At 43.2% G+C, this 20,214-nt stretch overlaps 1 protein-coding gene across 1 annotated transcript; it reads left to right on the top strand.

Moving 5' to 3' along the window:
* The first annotated feature begins 5,871 nt into the window (after positions 1-5,871).
* On the top strand, positions 5,872-10,614 carry LOC124700790 (replication factor C subunit 5-like). Its single transcript, XM_047232861.1, has 11 exons — positions 5,872-6,004; positions 6,101-6,211; positions 6,329-6,361; positions 6,718-6,886; positions 7,686-7,867; positions 8,264-8,400; positions 8,555-8,653; positions 9,196-9,265; positions 9,355-9,429; positions 9,649-9,694; positions 10,318-10,614. The coding sequence occupies exons 1-11, from the start codon at positions 5,921-5,923 to the stop codon at positions 10,374-10,376; spliced, it is 1,065 nt and encodes a 354-aa protein (XP_047088817.1). The 5' UTR covers positions 5,872-5,920; the 3' UTR covers positions 10,377-10,614.
* The last annotated feature ends 9,600 nt before the right edge of the window (positions 10,615-20,214 follow it).

Genomic DNA, 20,214 nt, shown 5'->3' with positions numbered 1-20,214 from the left:
TGTGCTTGCTCCTCCGTCGAACTGACGAACGAAGATCTCCCGGCCGGCTGCTGGATGCGACGGTTTGGGAATCCTGGGACAGGAATCCGATGGACCAGGAAAAAGGCCGTAGATTTTTGGACCAAAAGAGAGGCCCGGATCGAGATTCAGACGAGCAGGGGCGAGCAATGTCGGCGCGCGAGCTCTGGGAAGAATAAATCGGAGCCTGGATGGTAGAAGCTCCAAGAAACGGCAATGAGGGGGGAGTGGAGACGAAGCACGGTTTCTTCTCCGCCTGGGGTTTCCTATCCGGCGAGATCCTCGTGAAAACAACAGCTGGGATTCACCGAAAACTCCAAGAACGGGGTATGGAAGGAGAGAAACCGTGGCAGAAAGAAAGAAACAGAGGGAAAGAAAGGTACAGTGACCGGTGATAATGGCAAAAAGCGTGGGCGCTTTCGGATGAAGGAATGAAATCCGGCGAGCGCTTTCTCGAGGGAGGGAGAGGGAAATCAGCGGGGATCGAGATGGGTCAGAGGGAAGAAAGCGGCAGCATTTAACTCCGAGACCGGCGACGCGGTGGTGTGTTTGGGGAAGAAAAGGAGGCAGAATTTATGAGCGCCGGCACCGGCAGAGGTGGACGCGGGGGGTGGATTGCAACGGAACGGATTGGGATCGTGGTGGACTGCACTGGACTCTGGAGTGGAGCGTGCCGCGAACGGGAAGCAGAGGTGGAGGGAGTGGTCAGTTGTGGACGACTGGTAGTGGAGAGGGAGGGGTGTTTTGGTCATTGCAAATTTAGCGTCTCGGTGCGCGACGTGGCGCGTAGCACGCGCTTCCACCCGCGGTTGACTGGTGGTATCCCATGTGGGGCGCCTCCCCTTCTGTTTTACCGCGCACGCCACCCAAGACCGGTACCTATAGCGCCACGGTAAAACTTGGTTTTTTTTTTTTGAGAAACACAGTACAAACGCAGACGCTCACATACACGCGCATACACTCACCCCTATGAACGCACACACGCACACCCTACCCCTATGAGCACCTCCGGAAGACTGAGCCGGCGGATTGGATCTTGAAATTGACGAAGTCACCACAGGCGCCTCGCTATCGACGGGAACGTCGCCTCCCATTGAATGAATATTCCGCCTTTTTATGAGACACACAGATGTCAAACCTGGGGTTTGAACTCTGGTGGGCTGGGGTTTTGGTGCCAAGAAACAAGAATTTCAAAATTTTCATGTAAGCTTCCTTTGCTTTTCTTTTACAGATATAAAAGACAACTTAGAATTATTTTTCCTCGAAAATAATTTCGTCTAAATGCATCACACCGATCCTCATGTCGCCTGATCATTTTCTCGGACTCATTATGAGTATCTATATATGTACAATGTTTCGTAAAACGACGAGATTCAATCCTCGTACTAACGAATTGCAATTGCGGAATTGTTGCCCTAAATGTGTCAGTTTGACTCAATTTTGTCTTGAAGCAACTCATCCAACAACTCCGGTGATGCGGACGGAAACATTGGCATGGGCCCACATGGAGGGGACGAGCTAGCGAGCGTTTAGGGTGGGATGGATATATAGATAAGATCTTACCTCCCCCAAATCCCCAGTTGTGCCAAATCACTAAACCTAGTTGTTCTGCATTGGCCCCGGTTCCCCCAATAGTCATCCTACAGTCGTATTCATTGCAATCAAAACGTCGGCGGACAATTCTAGGTGAGGCTTACATAAACAAGGTCAACACGGCCATCAATATCTCCTCAACTCGTCTTCCCTCCCCAATCGTCGCTTGTCTTCATAGTCGAGCGATTGCCGCCACTATCGCAGATCGCCTCCTCGTGCCTCCTAGCCTCCCTTCCCTCAAACCAAACTTGATAGAGCTAAATCGGTTGCAGGCGCTAGTTTACAGACGATATACGAAAGAGCATAGTTTGCAAAATTAGGGAAACGCTGGTTAATTGGCGAGATGTAGGGTGGATGACTCGTGCGTGTGGGTCTCACCTGTCATCTATGTCACTATTATGTTCAACAATGGGCTTGATCTGGACCAAATCGAGTCAAAATGTCAAAACAAAAAATTAGAGCGCAAGAGCTCTTCCTTTTCATTAAGAAGAGGAAAATTGGACAGTTAAACTCTAACAAGAGCAACTGCGTACCACACGAGCCGACTATTCTTTCGCCCTAGCGGCAAAAGACAACATCTACACCTTGACAACAACTTCTGGAGCCGCAGCTCTGACATCCAACCTCTGCAACACACCCACACAAGTCCTAGGAACACGTTACCAGCGAGGCCGACAACTCTGCCACCCAAGCAGTCACAAGTAAACCCCTAACAACACGACAGCGAAGGCCACGCGATCAACATTGTCGTAATCCGGAGCCACCGCTTCGGCATCCATGCCAATCCCGAGATCGCGCACCTGTCTGGCCGACGACAAAGCTACCAAGCAAGCAAACCAACACTATCTGGCGGAGTACAAACCTCCAAGACGACGCCTCCGAGGGGAAAGCGTCATAACACTGCTGGCGCCCGCTTCGACAAAAGCTAAAGCTTGGGTTTTCACCTGGAGAATTCGAGTCTAAAATGACGAGAGGGGTGAAGGAACTCCTCGACGATGCCAAGTTCGGGTAAACTAATCTGGACTTCACAAGCACGATTACTAAGTCGAGTCAATGGCTAAAGTGCAGTGACCTTAGATGCATTTTTTACTCTCTTTTCTTTCATGGAGCGTTTACCACGGTCGGTAATTTGTTTTGCGTTAAGGGAATTATTGTCTTCCAAAATGGTGATATGATATGGAATGGAGAGACAGGACAAGAGGAAGTAGTAGCATGAAACGGCGGGAGTGGCCGGCGTCCTGCCGGAGTCCGCACAGACACCCACGCCCCGGCCGTACACCCGGGGTCTGATTCGCCCGTTACGTCCGACACGGCACGGCTACCCAAAACGCCCCTGGCTGATTCAAATATGAGGACCCAGCCACAAGCGGACAGAAACATCCACACCGCGTCGCACATGCCGTCGGTGCGCAAACGCCGCGTCGTGTTGCTACGGCGCTACGCTCCTCCTCCATCTCCATGGACCGTCGACAGGCGACAGCCATATCTCACCAACCCCAAGTCCCGAGTGACACTGTACCGGCACTGTGGTGGCGACGCAGCGCAGCCCGCACGTGGCACCGCCGATCGGATCTGCTTATTATCGGCTGTTGGGCGCGGCCGTCCTGCCGTGTCAAGCTGGCGTTCGTCCTACCAGACCAAAACAGAAAAATTGTTGGCCGTCCTGCTACGACCAGCTGCTATTTTTTGAACCAACTAACGGTACCACAAAAACAGCAGGCGTGTACTCTGCAGGTGGTTGGGTATCGAACTGCCGAGCAGTTGATGCCGAGAGCCAGCTTCAAGCACAAGCAAAGTATGGTGGTGGGAAACGAAGCCGCCGTGCCGTGTATTTTGGTTTCCAGCTCTTCAGAGCTGGCGTCCGTGACGATCTACTGCGGGAAAGGAGACTTCTCAGTCGAAATAGCAAGCGGTGACTCTGCATACGATCGTTGTTTCTGCGCGGCGATTGCAAAAAAGGCCAGCTGCTGCCTTCATTGCTGGTAGAATTTCAGGTTTCAGGCACCTGTCGAACTAGACGATCTACACGAAGGGGCAAAAAAGTTGCACCAGCCGGGAATCGAACCCGGGTCTGTACCGTGGCAGGGTACTATTCTACCACTAGACCACTGGTGGATTGTGTCGACTTCAAGCCCATTTCTTTATTGACCTGGCCTGCGCTCCCGTGTCTAGCGTTTTATGTACTCCGTTCATCTCGCGCGATCTCTCTGGTTTTCCCGTGCCTCTCGGTTGGCATGTCTGCCGTTTTAGTCTCAGTTTCACTTCCCCTGTTGCTCGTCTCAAACATGTCTTGGCACATCCACCGGCATTATTCGGTGTCACGAACAGCAGTAGCATACATAATGCATGCTTATGCCGTTTGATGTACCTAGACTTAGGTTTTTATGACATTTTGCCTACTGGGCTTAGGTATTATAAATTTGCTACGACTGCTTGATGAAAACTCGCATAGCTAAATAGAGTACTCCTTCTGTTGCGATGGCTACTGGAGTCTTATGAGGATTCTCATATACCCAAAGTCGACAATTTTCTTTATGTCAAAACCACAATGGATCTTTTTCAAAGTTCAATCCAATAGGGTAGCTTACCTCCTTTTATTTCCTAGCCTCTTTCTTCCTCCGCACTATTTCCGCCACCTTGATCCAATCTAACCTTTTTTTTGGGTCGTCACTTCTGACTAATCATGTTCGAGGATGGCCAACACTCATTTAAGCCTTTCTTACAACCCTCACCACTTCCTCTTCTAACTCCCATGTATAGATGCAAGTGGTCCACCATTAGGGTACCCTCTACCCTCTTTAGTCCAAAAAAATGAACTAACTTGATGATGCCAGGGATAAAAGTTAGTTCAACTTTTAGACAAAAAGGGTAAAGGGGTACCCTAATGATAGACCACTTGCATCACTACTCCCATGCACGCTCGTAACATCAAATTTCATGTGGGTGCATCGGACCCGGACATCAAATTTCATGTTTAGAAACTTTAGAAAGTAATCTAGAAATGCAGAGTGTGTTGAAATTCTAGTTCTATGTTCAAAACATCACTACTTGGGGAACAAAAGTGAGAAATTTTTCTTCGGTAGTGCTAAAGGGCCAAATTCATAGACAAATGTAGATCACTATGATTCTCATAAATATTTCCCTTCGATCCCACGAGTTGTGTTCGAGATATCACTTACTCCCTCCGTCCTCAAATAAGTGGACATCTAGCCCTAAATTTTGTCCATAAAAGAGTGTACCCCTATCTTCCTAATGCACTTTAATTGCATCTCTATCAGTGCACGGAAATCAAACCCAATAATATTAACCACATATTCTTCTTGTTTTCTACATGCACTTAGCTTATTGGAGGTCAAAGAATTAAAGAGGAGAGATGCATGTTCCCAATATATTTTTTACTCCACTTCATAATTTGTCTTGAAAAACCCGCGTGTACACTTATTTGTGGAAGGAGGGAGTAGATATTTAGTTTATTTGCAAATAGTTTTCTTCTAATTGTTTGATAATCTGTAGACAAGGTATGGAGGTCTTGGGTATGAAGGTCTTGTGTATCGGGTGCATCATAAGCCATTGTGCGCGAGATAACTTATCCCCCATCAGCTCCACTGCTATTGTTGCTTTTACCTCTGCCTCGCAACTGTTACATTCTCAACTATATTTACTCTCCTAGTATCTTGGTCTTCGTGGTTGTTGTATGACCAAAGCTTTTGCCTAATATTTCAGTGACGTACGTCCGCCATCGCAATATACATTTTTTACTTCGAAACGTTTATATGTGTCCAATTTATATAGTTTTGCATATATATTAATGGTCAAGGATCCTGCTAATCACCCTTCAAAAGTAAACCCGGCTTATATATTGAGAAGAAGGAAGTGCTAGCAAATTAATTTGTAGCTTTCCAAATGTCATCCACTATTTCGGAAAATAGGGAGTACTCTCTCCCATCTCTTTTAACTGACTCGAATTTATTACAAAGTGGTACTTGTTTAAAGTGAAGGTGAATGAGCTGAGGTTCACCAAGAAGGAGAAAAATAAAAGTAGGTGACCCAGAAACCAAGAGTTTTTTTTTCAAATCGAAAGCAAAGAGTAGGATCCACATATTTGGGCAGAAGGCAGTAGGGTTGGGCGACAGATAAGCGCCTACCGCTCGGCAAAAACCTCATAACCCTCCTCCGCTGCCCTGGCGCGAGAGTCCGCCCCCAATCCCCCAATCACTCCGAGTTCCCGCCACTCTCCTCCATTCCCCTCCCTTCTCCCCCAAATCCAATCCCCAATCTCCCCCTCTCCCGGCGGCGCGGCAAGACCAAGATGCTGTGGGTGGACAAGCACCGGCCGAAAACCCTAGACAAGGTCATCGTCCATGAGCAGGTGGCGCAGAACCTCAAGAAGTTCGTAAGTACCCCCGACCCTTTCACCCTCAGATGAGTCTTCTAGGGTTTCGCCCGCCTCCTTGTGCTGATCTGTTCCAGCGGTGTTTGTTTGGTCCAGGTGGCGGAGCAGGACTGCCCGCACCTGCTCTTCTACGGGCCGCCGGGGTCCGGCAAGAAAACCCTAATCATGGCGCTCATCAAGCAGATGTTCGGCGCCGGTGCCGAGAAGGTAGTGCATTTTGTGCTTCATAGATTTACGGAGATCTCTATTTTATCTTATTATTTGGCCCGTGGAGGGGTGGATTTTGTTGGTGACATTTTTCTGTGCCTTGACGTTTCTTTGCAGGTGAAGATGGAGAACAAGACCTGGAAGATAGATGTGAGTCATGGTCCCTCTTTTTTCCCTGTTCTTTCCTATCATGGTTACCTTTGCAACTTGCAATATGCCATTGGAGAATTGTCATAGAGTAGTAGTATGCAAAATAAGTGTTTCAGTTGTGAGTAAACGTGCAGTGTAGATAATGAATCTTCCTTTTTTTTCATTTTGTGCTTTTGTTGAACACATCAACGAGGCACCCTGATAGGACAACATCCCATTTTAGATATTTTGTGTGGGCAAGTGGTAGCATTTCTGTTTAACTTGATAGCTGAATGCTCTGTGATTATCTAACTGGCCAATTTAGATATTTTGTGTAAACTCGTTTTTGAGTTTGAGGTTCTGGTTCCTGTCTACAGACTGGGACGAGGACATTTGATCTGGAGCTGGCGATGTTGTCGAGCTCCCACCACGTAGAAATGAACCCTAGCGATGCGGGGTTTCAGGACAGATATGTTGTTCAGGAGGTCATAAAAGAGATGGCCAAGAGCAGGCCAATTGATGCAAAGGGCAAGAGAGCATTCAAAGGTTGGCACTTTTCCTTTCTTGACTTCTTGGACACTCTGATTATGTTGTTATGCTCCAGTAGGTTCTTCGTTGTCTTGCAAAGAAAGTGCTGCTAAATTCTCTCCCCTGACGTATTGTTTTTTTTAACAAGGCAAAAGCTTTGCCTTATCCATTAATTAAGAAGAAATTGCTGAGTTAATTAACGGAAAACCGGGCTAAAACCATACAACAACAATGCAAACACCATGTTCTATGCCCACAACACCACGGGGCCAAGCCCACTCATAACCCGAGAACACCAAGGACCAAGCTCAAAACACACTCCACCAACACAAGACGGCCTCCCACCACCGTCCGAGAGAAATCACCATGACTGCTATGGGAGGAGCAGACACGGGACGCTCCAACATCGATGAAAAAACCAAACCTCCGAGGGCAAGGTTGCCCTCAAAATGCTAGTTGCCGGCGTCGCGGTGGCGTGTCACGGCCTCCCACCAGCATTTTGAGGGCAACCTTGTCGTCCGCACGACCAGAGATCAACGCCCTCAACACTGTCAAAACTTTCGCCCCCCCCCTGACATTATTGTTAATGAATCATGAAACAAAGACTCGTCTCTACATAGCATGCAGTTGTCTTAAACAATGCCTGTACATCTGCTAAATAGAGGATGCTTTTTTCCATCACTGTACGTACTAATAAGAGCGTAAATAGAGGGTTCTATTGAAACTGAGCATACCACTTGTTCAGGCCAAATGCCTTGCTTTATTTAACAAATTCTTCTTTCAACATAAACTTGACGTAGTTTGTGTAAACTTGCAGTGCTTGTCCTAAATGAAGTTGATAAGCTCTCACGAGAAGCACAGCATTCTCTCCGTAGGACAATGGAGAAGTACAGTGCATCTTGTAGGCTGATATTATGCTGTAATAGCTCCTCAAAGGTGACAGAAGCTGTAAGATCCCGTTGCCTGAATGTGCGAGTGAATGCACCTAGTGAAGATCAGGTTAGTGTGGATATTTGATGTCTGATGTGCCATCTTTTAGTGCCACTAGTTGTAGTACATCATTGGCTTGACTTGGTGGGTGGTAATATTATGTCTAATAAGGTTTTAAGAATTTGCATGTTTTTGTGTTTGCTTCTGTTTTTGCCAACTACTTCATTTATCTAATTTGAACTTTATATCTTCCTATTAAGTGCCATGATTTGCATCTTAACACTAGGGGTTATTTGAACTACTCTGTCTGGGGTTTGATTCTATGCTTATATCAATTGGTTGGGACCATGTTCACAGTAAACGAAAATTGTAGTGAAGTTCTAGCTATTCTCCAATCCTCAGTACCATATGCCTAATCAAAGAACTTTGCACCATACATCATTCCTAAAACTCGCTCATTTGCAGATTGTACAAGTTCTGGAGTTCATTGGGAAGAAAGAAAACCTGCAACTTCCATTTGGATTTGCTGCTCGGATAGCAGCTCAGTCAAACCGCAACTTGAGGCGAGCAATATTATTTTTTGAGACATGCAAAGTCCAACAGTAAGCGTGAATTCTACCTTTAATTGTTACTGCAGTTATATTATTACTGGTTTGCCATATCCCTGTTTTAAAATGCATAATGCATCCATTCTTTACGCCCTTCAGTATTTACATTTGTTTGTTTTTCTGAAAATTTTCTGCCTCTGGATTACAGATATCCGTTTTCACCGAATCAAGTGCCACCTCCTCTTGACTGGGAGCAGTATGTGTCTGAAATTGCGACTGATATCTTGAGTGAACAAAGCCCTAAAAGGTTTGTCATGTTTCTTCCCAACTTCTGTTGAGCCATTTCTCTTTCTATTTCCCGTATACGCTTTGTTTTTCATTCTTCATCTTCAATTAGGAAGACTGAAGGAACTATTTTCTTATGCAGTATTGCATTAGTTTTACATTGATTTTCTTATATGCTTGCTGCAAGTGCAGCACACATCAATTATTTGAATGTAAGGGGTTGCAACAATGTTTAACTGACAAGATGCAATGAATCCTTGACTATATCTTGTTGCAGTATGTGATTCTCCAAACAATAACTGTATTTTGTGACAAATTTGCTATATTTTGTCTGGAGTTGCACCTTTTTTATTTTAATATCTAAGAGTGGTGATGCATATGCTAAGAATTTTATATCCCTTGTGGCAAACAGTATGCAAATTAGATCAGCGATTTTCCCCATCCTATAGACACATTAATCCTTAACCACATATTTGTTTTTTTTACTGTGTCGCATAGTGAGACACAAGGGAGATTCTATGGGTTTTCTTTGGTTTGACTTTGAGCTGTAAATCAATATTTCAGGCTATACTCTGTGCGCCAGAAATTCTACGAGTTACTTGTAAATTGTATCCCACCTGAAAGCATTTTGAAGGTGATAAGATGCTTCTGTCACTGCTTTTAACTTTATATTTACATGTATTTTAATGTCGGTGTAAGTTAACTTGTTTTTGACTATTGCAGAAGTTGTTGACTGAGTTAATGAAGAAGTTAGATGCAGATCTGAAACATGAAGTTTGTCGCTGGGCTGCGCATTATGTAAGTAATATTATGCTAACATTTCTGCCATTTGACACTGGCAATTCAGTTCCATTTGCTCTCTTTTTTAAGTAGTCGCACACTAGATTTTAAATGTTCCATCTCAGCTGATTTCACTTAGCACTAATTGTATGGCCTTAGTTTGCCGTTTCTTCCTCATTTACTTCCATACCTGCTATAAATCTTACTTATTAAGCTCTGAGTTCATGTCTTTTTTAGGAACACAAGATGCGCCTTGGGTCCAAGGCCATTTTTCATCTGGAAGGTACATCTCATACCCTTTTAATGAACTGACTTGTGTTGTGCATAACATTGTCATGTCGGTTTAGTGTGTGCATGCTGTACTCTAGACAATTTGACTTGGTACTCTGGTTATCATCGGTATTACTGGACCTAGCTATACTTTGCTGTCTTCCTCATATAAGGCCTCCCTGATCCACTAGATCCTTAACATGCATGAATAGGAAATTCTCAGTACAATGTAATGTCTTCTTACCGTATGATTTGACTGCACCGTATGAAAATTTTACGATTAGAATGTACTGTTACCATTTGCATTTGATTGCGACATCGGATTTGTCCCATGAGATATGAGTTCCTGGAAAAATTCCTTTGAAATAGAAATTCCATCGAATACAACCCTACAAATCGGACAAAACAACATAGGATTTTTTTCTTCTAGAAGTTATGATCTTCCATAATTCTTATGAAAATTCTTGAATCAAAGAGGCCTTAAACCTGGGCATACCTTGACGAAACATTCCACAAGATATCCCTGCATTCTATTTTGGTAGAGGCTAGGGTACCCAAGAGGATTACTTGTATAGTTGTATGCGGATGCTGATACCTGACTAGTGTGCACCCACTTTTTTGCTACTTTTTGTGCAGCTTTCGTGGCCAAGTTCATGAGTATTTACAAGGAGTTCTTGGTCGCCACATTTGGTTGATGAACCTGAATCACATGGCAGCTTTCTGGTTGCGCAAAGATGCTCACAGTTCCTTATCCATGCGTGGGTGTTTCCATTTTGTATGTACTTGGTGTAGCTTGTCTCGAACTTATTTGAGCCAGTCTTCGTTTATTTGAACCCTTTAGATATTATCATTTGGAGTCGCCCTTCTGTGATTCTATCTGTTTTGCCTTCTACGCGAGTAGTAGCTATTACTTCTGTTCTATCTTTCTAAAAAGGCATATATTTTTGGAACAGAGGTAGTAGATTGGGAATTTGGGACGCATGGCATGACCTCTGATTTGCCTTACCAGCTGATGCCAAGGGAATATAAAGATTAAAAATGTTAAATAGTTTACCATCTTAACATTTCAATGTTAAGATATGGAGGCCCTTCAGTCCTTGTGTTTGCACATTTGTGCAATTACAAAATGGCAAATCTGCTCCAACAAATTTGGGAAGGAAGGAGTAATAATTATCAAGCAATTCATGATATTAATAACCTAAACCATACATACACACAATTGCCAGAATTAATGTTTTGATGATATTGATGCATGCTGTTGTGTCACATGTTCAAAATCACCTTGGAAGTGCTCTCAAAAGAGAGAAAGATGAAGTATTGGTGAAAAAGGATATCGTGGCATGGATATGCTGGCACGAGCAGAGGATGAGACTCATTATATTAACTTTTAAACAACGCAAATTCTATCTCTTAGTCGACTTCGTTCTGGTCCTACGCCGAGGTCACGCGTCCGCGCCGTTGGATGAGATCGGACGATCGCGCGCCGTCCCGCGCGGGGGGCCACCACCTGGTCGTAACGTCCGCCGTTTTTCTTTTGGTGCGCGTAGTAATTTCCCAGGCGGTTCAAATTTCGGGACTCGTGCCGTCGGCTTCATCCATTTCGCCTCCGCTCTTCGCCCAAATCTCTCCCGGAGCTTCGCCAAATCGCCGCCGCTCCCCCGCGATTCTCGCCGTAGAGTAGGAGATCCTGGCCGCGGCGGGTGTACACCATGTCGGCTGGCGGCTGATTTCGTCGTCGGATCTGCATTTCCGTCCGCTCGGCGGGGGAAGGTCTTCATCGCTCGTCGACGGTGAGGTATGGTTTGCGCCCTCTCCTCCCTCGAGCGCAGCACCCCGCATCCGGGTTTGTCTCCGTGGTTACATCCTTCGTATGATCCGGCGAGGGATTCGGGGGGATTTTTCGGCTTTGCTCTGTTTTGCTGCTACATCTACTTTGGCGCCCGAGCTGTTTCCTGGTAAGTTGATGGTGATTTTCGTTCAGCATATGTTAGGATCTGTTGAAGCATTCACGGATCTAAGTTATTTTTCGAGGATCTCCCCTCCGCAACTGCTGATTTTAGTTGTAGCAACATATCCATGGTCAAGCTCATAGCTGATGTGTGTGGATCCTTTTTTTATGCAAACAGTGTTACATCCTAATTTGTATTGATATTTTTTCCTATGTAGTGGTTACATGCACCCATGTTTTTTGCATGCAGTGCTATGTATGTGGGAATGAAAATGTAACAGTGTAGCACATGGTTATCAAAATCAAATGCTAAGTCTAGTTTTAGTCCCTGAAAAAATGGTTATCGGTTGTTTTCAGGTGGCATAAAGCATGTAGCACATGGTCCACAAACCATGTAACTAGGTCACACAAACCATGATATAAGTATCTGCATTACTGCATGTCACATGATAGCTATACCTGGGGGGCATGTAACTGGAAAATGATATGTTTGTGTTCGTTGCCAGCAGCTGTAGCTGTGTAAGTGCTTGTAACATATTTTTTTGCTAAGATGCATGTAACTGAATCTGGTCAGTATATTACTGAATCATGTACAGCAGCTACAGATATGGGGGAAAGGGATTTTTTTCTATTTTTTTTTTTTTGCTAGGTGCATGTAACTGAATCTGTGTACAACTTCCTGATGTAACTATAGATTTTTATCATCTTTTACATGCAGTGTTTATTGCATCACGTCGACCTTGTAGCTCCGACTCTCTACCATCTCTTTTTCTACGCTTGAGTTTTTTTGGTGCATGTAACATCATAATGTGTAGGACACAAAATGGAACATGCAGCTTACATATATGCTATATGCAATAATAGATTTTGAGCTATCTTTTTTTCCTTCGTATATTCAGATTAGTTGTTTTTTGTTTTTTCACAGTAAAACTAACTAATTTTCTTAGACAGAAAATAGAGCTATGGACAACAACGAAGAATCTAGGAACCCCATGGTTTCTCGTTTAGTTATGGATTACCTTAGTCTGCAGCCTGGCCCAGTAATTGGTGTCCTCTTGGTTTGTGTCCGTTTCTCTTCATCACCTGAGGCAATTTTCCATGCACTCCACACAGTCAAAGCTTTGACTACTTCTCCTATCAATTATGTCGTAAACAGCACACGGCATGCTCAACTGATTGTTAGGTGCACAAACCCAGTTGATGCACTAAACCTAGATTACACAAGGGGCACCTTCAAGTTTAATGACACGTTGATCAAATGCATCAACCTCGAAACCATCAGCATGTTACCTTATGATGAAGACGATGTTTACTCATGCACTGTTGAGCATTTCCTTGCATGCCATGAAGGCAATTCTATTATGCACTACCCTAGAGGGTTTGGGACTCCAATCGAAGACATGGACTTGCATTACTACCCCACGTTGTCCGCCACCACAATGGACATCCTTGGTGTACAAGAAGGCCCTTCAGATTCTCTGCTCAGAGTGGAAATCAAGTATTTCGGACGCCCTAGGGATTTCCTGTATGCCATACGAGTTGCCAACCTCCCAAACCACAAGTTTGCTTGTTGACCAAGATGGAACAATGTACATGAAGTATAGGACCACATTTGAAGCTCATTACACATCTATCCATCACTTCTACGTGGGTGGACACATGATGATCAAGTTCTATCGAGTAGCATATGTCAACAAAAGGATTGCTGCCCTTGACGCGTCTTTCATGCCAATATATTTCAGGGCTTCAATTGATGATGCATGGGAACGTGTTGTCTAGTCCATCTAGGGAAGGAAATACGATCAGGCTGTACCGGGGGGGGGGGGGAGAGGCTTCGAGTGATTGTTTTTTTTTTTTTGGAATTTCATAACTAGATTTTTGGGAGGATGTTCCCAAATCTATGTTTGTCACATTTCCACCTGTGTTTTTTTACCTATGTTGCAATGTACTTCTGAACATGGAAATGTAATAAGTACTTTTTTATTATGTTGAACCTTCATTCTCATTTTTGTATTAGTTCCTATGAACGACATTTATGGTCTGTAATTTTTAATATATATGTGTGGATTGTTCGTTTCTTTTTAGAGAGAGTATATAACTCTTTTCTGTAATGTATTCCATCTCAATTTCTATTACTCTGAAATTTTAAGGGTTCACTTTTTTTCATGGGGAAATGTCTTATGCAGGTTACATTTTTCAAATAAATTGTAACTTCTTCTTTAATGCAGATTTTTTGTTACAGGTACAATGACAAGATCTAGTAGTAACAAAAAAAACAAGTCTGTCAGAAGATATTCAAAGTACAACCAGATGCGCCATAAGCTTACACTGAAGCATTCCATGTCACCGAGTCCAATTCCATGTCAAGCAAGAGGAAAATGTGCATGAAGCTAGACCAGGCATTCAATGTGTAAAACAAGAATCTCCAGGGGCTGGTAATGAACAGCACCAAGATAATATGGTTAGTCACTTTTTGTAACATCCTAGTCTAGTGCTTTTTTTGCTCTTTTTTCATTTGTATTTTCTGTAACTGTCATAGTGAAAAATACATCCTCTGATTGTTTTCAACTACTTCTTTTGCTTTGTTATGTAGACAAAAAGTAAGAAATTGTTTCAGAGGGCTTCACCTATGAGGATGGTCAGGTTATACCCAAACATTACGGAGGAACAACAGTCTGTTGATAAGGAGCAATGACTATGGCGGTCTGCTTGGATATTAAGTGTTCTAAGTTGCATCCCGATCTGTGCCGGTTTCTAATGGAAAGCTTTGATCCAGCGTCTTGCACATTAGTGTTCCCGGGACGTGGCGCAATACCGGTGACGGAAGAGTCCGTTCAACAAGTTATCGGTGTTCCATTTGGAGATATTGATGTCATTTTTGCTCGAGATCGAGACGCAAGCGCTTTCATGAAGGAGCAACTATCGCTACTCGGGAGGAAACAGCCGACCCTTACCTCATTAGAAACAAAGCTCACTCGCAATGAGACCCGCTAACGATGAATTTCGAGGCTTTTCATAACTTTTGCAATGTGCTCTGTTCGGCTCCAACAACCGGAATCCGCGTCGGCCCGAGAGTATATCCTTCATTGGTAAATATTAAAGAAGCAAAGCGGCTCAACATGTGCAAGTTTGTTATAATGATCCTTTGTAAATCATTGAGTGTAGATGCGGACAAGGAACAAGTCGGTCCATGCATGCTTGTACCTCATGGTACCTCTTCCTTCTCCAATTTATTCATATGTTTTTTAAATATAACTTTTACCCATGGCATCGTCTCTTCTCAACATGATTCTACAAAGGAAACGCTTTTTACTTACATCCATGGTCTTCTTTTTCTTCTCTTTTTTTATGACGAGTAAAATATCTCGACTCATTACGGTTGCGGGATTTGGATGTAAACCACGAAGGTACTAGAGTGTCGAGTATGGACAAATGAAATGGTTAGAAAAGCTATAAAGCAAGACATGAAAGAAAATGGCTCATTCGGTGCATTACCGGTGAGTTTTTTCCCTCTTCATTTTAGGTGCTTTTGGTGTTTGTTTTTTCATAAACTCCATTACTGCCGAAATGTTACATTGCATTTCACACTCATGTCTTTTTTAGAAACAACCTTATTTTTATATCCTTATGTTTTTTCTCAATATAATTGCAGCTAAAGCAAGAATTCTCGAAGTACAAGATGCATCGGATGACAGGACAATAACGGATGGAAGTGATAATGAGAATGTGAATGTTGCATACGATCCGGAGATGAATGAAAGCTGTGGTAATGATGGTTCCATGTCGGATTCCGAAGTTGCAAAAAGCATAACAAGCGGCCCATCCGATGCACCAGCGCGAGGGTATGAAAACAACAATACCGCTAATGACAATGGGCAATCAGAAGAAGATGAATATGTTCAGATGTCACAAAGCATTCTATTCTCAGACCCTCGCAAAATAACCAAGTTCATTGAAAAGAATGCTCCACAAAACGTTACACAGGAAGTAAGTCGTGCAATCGTTTTTGTTTCTATGCTTTTGCACATTTTAAATGCTGACCACTATCATTACATCCTTTTTTTGGAAAAACAATTTTAATTTTTCTTCTCCTACACTACATCTCATTTCTTTCCAATTATCTTCTTTTTGTAGGACAAAAGGAGATTTACAGAAGCAGTTGAGTATGCGTGCCATGGTTTTGAAGCTTCCTTGCAGATGCTAGTTAGGAACCTAGCCACGAGTCGAACTGACCCAACGACATCAAGGAACCACAATTCTATGCCACAGAAATCAATATTACCCAGTCCAAAAAAAAGCAAGAGAGCTGCTCCAAGGAAACCAAAGGTACACAAAGACACAGAGTTGCAAGGTCCTAATCATGAGGATGTTGGTACGATTCATTCTCAAGTGGAAACCAAGGATTCAAGTAAAATAACGGCAGATGTAGTCGAAGCAAGACCAAGCAATACTACCAGTAAAGAGAATGTACAAGGAGAATCAAAGTTGGATGGTAACACGCATGCCGCCCAACATCCTTCAGCTGGTGCAGTCATAGCAATTCCAGAGTCAGAGAAGAAAGAGTCTAATCCTGCTCCCGCAAGCTCTGTTGCCAAAACCAAAATGCTTGTCAGTGAACACGCGAGCTTGGAAAAAGAAGATGAAACTTCAGTTGATACGAAGAATCTTCAAAAGGATGAGGAGCATGTAGTTATGGTCAACACAGAAATATCAGCACAAAAGAATGCAGTGTTGCCCACAGAGGACCAGCACACCACGAAACATGCTCTTCCCACTGGAAAAAGTACTGCCCCATTTGATAATCAGCTCAGTGATCATGGAAAACTTGAAGAACAAGCTGAAGTTACGATGAGTGGAGAAGGAATGTGGAAATGTTATTCCACTCGTTGGTGACAAAGAAAATAAAGTTCTTGAAGATGCAGAGGTTACATTGGCGGATATCGATAATGTCACAACCAACACCCTCAAGTTTACTCACATTGACAGTACAAAAACTGAGCACATAGCGGCTTTGATGAGGGATCTGAAGAGGAAAAGATGTAACAGAGCAGAGGATGATATTGACCAACTTGAAAACAATGAAGAAGAAGTTGAACCAGAAACTACATGCATCAATTTTGCTGCCAGCGATCGCAACGCAAACATGACCTCATCACAGAAGGAACATGTGGTACAGACAACAAACAAGTTAGCAGATGACAGCAGTTGCAGTGAAGAATCAGAATCCAAACTAGAAGAAAATAGGAGGATGGAGTTCTTGAAGTATGTTGGCACCGAGATACACAAAGAGCCTGAATTTCCTTTGTTCGAAGAACCCGAGTTCATTGATATCGGCACACCTATTCTAGATAGGGTTCAGTTAATGAAGAACATACCACGAATGGAACCTTCAATGGATGGGCTGGAAACTGTGCATGATGCTATTCTCAGGCCTGAGTGCCAACAAATTCTTGCTCAAATGGAGCCTAAAATCATACCAAAGAAAAGGAAAGATGTAAGGTTTGTTGACAAAAAAGACAAGAGAACCAAAGTTGAGGAAACCAATGTAACATCACCGAGCAGGTACCGAACTAGGTCTGCTGTGCGCCAAGAGCTCAAAAACAGTCCTATGAAGGATGGAATAGGAACAACACCAAGGAAAAATGCAACTGAATCGGGAGGCAGCCCAAGCAGTAGCAATTCGCGCAGGCAGACTAGGTCACAAGTTGCTGCAGCTATCAAATCAGAGAAGGAAAATTCAGGACCAAGGACACTGACGACAGATGTGCCCCAATCCGCTGCACATGATCCTATGAATAGAAAGCTTGACTTCGAAAGCTCTGAATCGAAAATAAGGGAAGAAGCAATCAGACGGGCTGCAGCATCCTCCACTATTTGATCTCGACACTCCTCCGGATGTCAATGACCTAGGCGAAGGAACCGCAAACGAACGGAACAATCTTGATGGAACCGAAGCTAGGAAGGAAGAGGTAGCTCAAGATTGCATGAATCCAAAATCGAAACAACCTAAGCATCTAGCATTACACCGAATGGCTCATGAGTATGAAAAGAGGATTTCCAAGCCGGGACAGTATGCGAAATCGCCTTTTGTCAACTCACAAACTAGTAGAACATTTTATGTCAACAAGTCTCGTTGACGAGGTGTACAGCATGGTCTCGCAGAGCATGGATGGAAACATGCACCAAGGGACCCTTTCAACAAGGAAACAGCTTATAGACCTGGATGACATATATGTTAGTCTCGGTGACCTTGCTGAATCCGTTAGGCCAAGGAACAAGTTGTACAACACTCTGCAGTGAAATTGGAATCAACATCATCAAAAGGGAAAATCAAAACCCCAAAAAGGTCATTATGCCTCTGCGTATAGCCGTAAGTTATGTCCAATTTGTACTCTTTCTTTTCTTTTGGATAATCGGATAGAACTTGAAATTAGTGGAACACATGTGCATCTAATTGTTCTTTCGTTTTTTGTCAAGTCAATAGTAATTGGTTTTTACTTTTTATCTGTTCAAACAGTCATACCTTATTGAGGGACGTGATAATCTCAAGGAAGTAACCCGATGTTTCGAAAACAGTCCATCAAACAGATTGGATCACAAAGACATTGTAAGTGCTAACCTGATTTTTTAATTACTAATCATTTTCCCGATCAAACATTTTTATTACTAGAATGTTTTTCTATCTTTTCCGATTCCTCATCACAATTCCACATCTATATTTTTTGTTACATTACAGGTTTGTTTCCCTACACTTCAAGCTTTTCCTGGAACACCAAAGGATGCATCGAGGCCATTACGGCTTGTTAACTCTGAACATCAAAGCTCGGAGGTTCGAGATATATGATTCACTAGGAAACAATTCCGAGCCGCTAAACATGCACGCTTGCCACTTGCTAATTGCTGGCATAAAGACTAACTGGACCAGTACAGTACTCCAACTCAAAGATAAAGATCATGGACTGGCCTATAGAGATAATTGATAGCCCGCGCCAAAACAATGGGTAAGCTTCATAATTCTCTTTAAATTCAAGTGTATAACGCATTTTTTTATATATTTTTTTTTTTTGGAACAATGTAACTTCACTTTTTACTATAGGTTTTTCATTTCTGCTGTTTTTCTAACAGTCTGACTGAACAATGTAACTTCACTTTTTAACTTCACACTATCTGTGTTTCATCTCCCAGGTATGACTGTGGTTTTTTCACACTGAAGAATCTTGAAGCATGCCCAAGCAGGACCCCAACAACGTACTCGCAGAAAGACATTCCAAACATCAGGAAGTTGTACACAGATAAATGGTTACGTTTCACGAAGAAAGCAAATTGGCAGTTATTTGTCTAGCAAATGTGTCAAGTGGTAATTCATATCTCTAACCATGCTCTTCTTCTTTTTTTCATTTTTTAAATGTTACATATGTTTCAATACTGACTTTACATAGTTACTTTATTATTACTATATCGAAAAGAATTCAGCAAATGCAATAAAGTATAAGTTGTCAATCATAAGATACATTTTTTCGCATCAGAAAACATACTCGTCTCAAAAATCATTTAAATATTCGCAAAAAGGTCTCGTACAAATTTGTTCGACAAGGTAACATGAGCCACATAATTTTTAAATCAAACACAATGTCCTTCACTTCTTATATTTTTTCCTTCTTTTTTTTTTCAAATCAATGAAAAAGGCCCAACAAACTGTACTTCTCTGGGTTTGCTAGTCGCACCTCGCACGTACGAGCATCGTGACCTGGTTGCTTGCACACACCACGGAGACCTTGTTTTGGTTTCATGAATCGTAGACCACCTTTCTTTCTTTTTGAACCCGGGCGCCCTTTTGTCGCCGACATTGGTGGGTTCCTAGCTTTCCGATTCTCCACGAGTAGCAGCATCTTCTTCCATAGGTACACTTTCCTCGTGAATCATTAGCAGTGTTGGTGTTTACTCGCTTGCTTGGCGCTCTTCCTTTTTTTGAGTGCATCGAAGATTTGCCTTTTTCAAATCTGCCATCTCTTTCTCCATTGCTCTCATGTGCCGTTCAGCTATTTCATTAGTTTTCTCCGAGGCCGCTAAACCAACGAGCAAGCTTAGCAAAATCACTCGCAGAGGTTACCATATCTAAGCAATCTCATATCTTTTCTAGATAGCTTCGGCCAACGAGGCCTTTCTTGCCTCTCATCCCGCGGTGCAACTATGTCGGGAGGGGGTAGACACCACCTGGGTAGGATGTAGTGCTCGGGTATTTTGTAACCATCCCTAGATGTGACATAACTTTCATTGCATGGCAAGCACAGGATACCATCCCTGTTAATTTTGCAACATTCACAATTGTAGATTCCATTAGCTACATCGAGCATCGACACGATAACTCCTCCTACCGTACCCACGCACGGATCCTTGTATTGGGAAAACCTCATGAATGCTCCCTTGTTCAGTAACACCAATGTCACGAACATTGTAGGATGTAATCTTGCGAAGCTCAAGCTGAAAGCGGTGGTAGATGGGCAGGGTGTATGTCTGAAGGATCTGCTTCTCCATGGGAAAGTCCCCCCAAAGCCTGACTGTCTTCTCATCACCATCAAACTCAT

This window comes from Lolium rigidum, chromosome 3, assembly GCF_022539505.1.
Source record: "Lolium rigidum isolate FL_2022 chromosome 3, APGP_CSIRO_Lrig_0.1, whole genome shotgun sequence".
NCBI lineage: Eukaryota > Viridiplantae > Streptophyta > Magnoliopsida > Poales > Poaceae > Lolium > Lolium rigidum.
Note: the sequence above shows the minus strand (reverse complement) of the source record. Positions and strands in the feature narration are given on the sequence as shown.

Excerpts from the sequence above, each read along its gene's own strand:
- LOC124700790 (XM_047232861.1), top strand. The coding sequence starts at position 5,921 with ATGCTGTGGGTGGACAAGCACCGGCCGAAAACCCTAGACAAGGTCATC. Across the intron at positions 6,005-6,100 it reads CGCAGAACCTCAAGAAGTTC|GTGGCGGAGCAGGACTGCCC; the intron begins GTAAGTACCCCC and ends TGTTTGGTCCAG. Across the intron at positions 6,362-6,717 it reads ACAAGACCTGGAAGATAGAT|ACTGGGACGAGGACATTTGA; the intron begins GTGAGTCATGGT and ends TCCTGTCTACAG.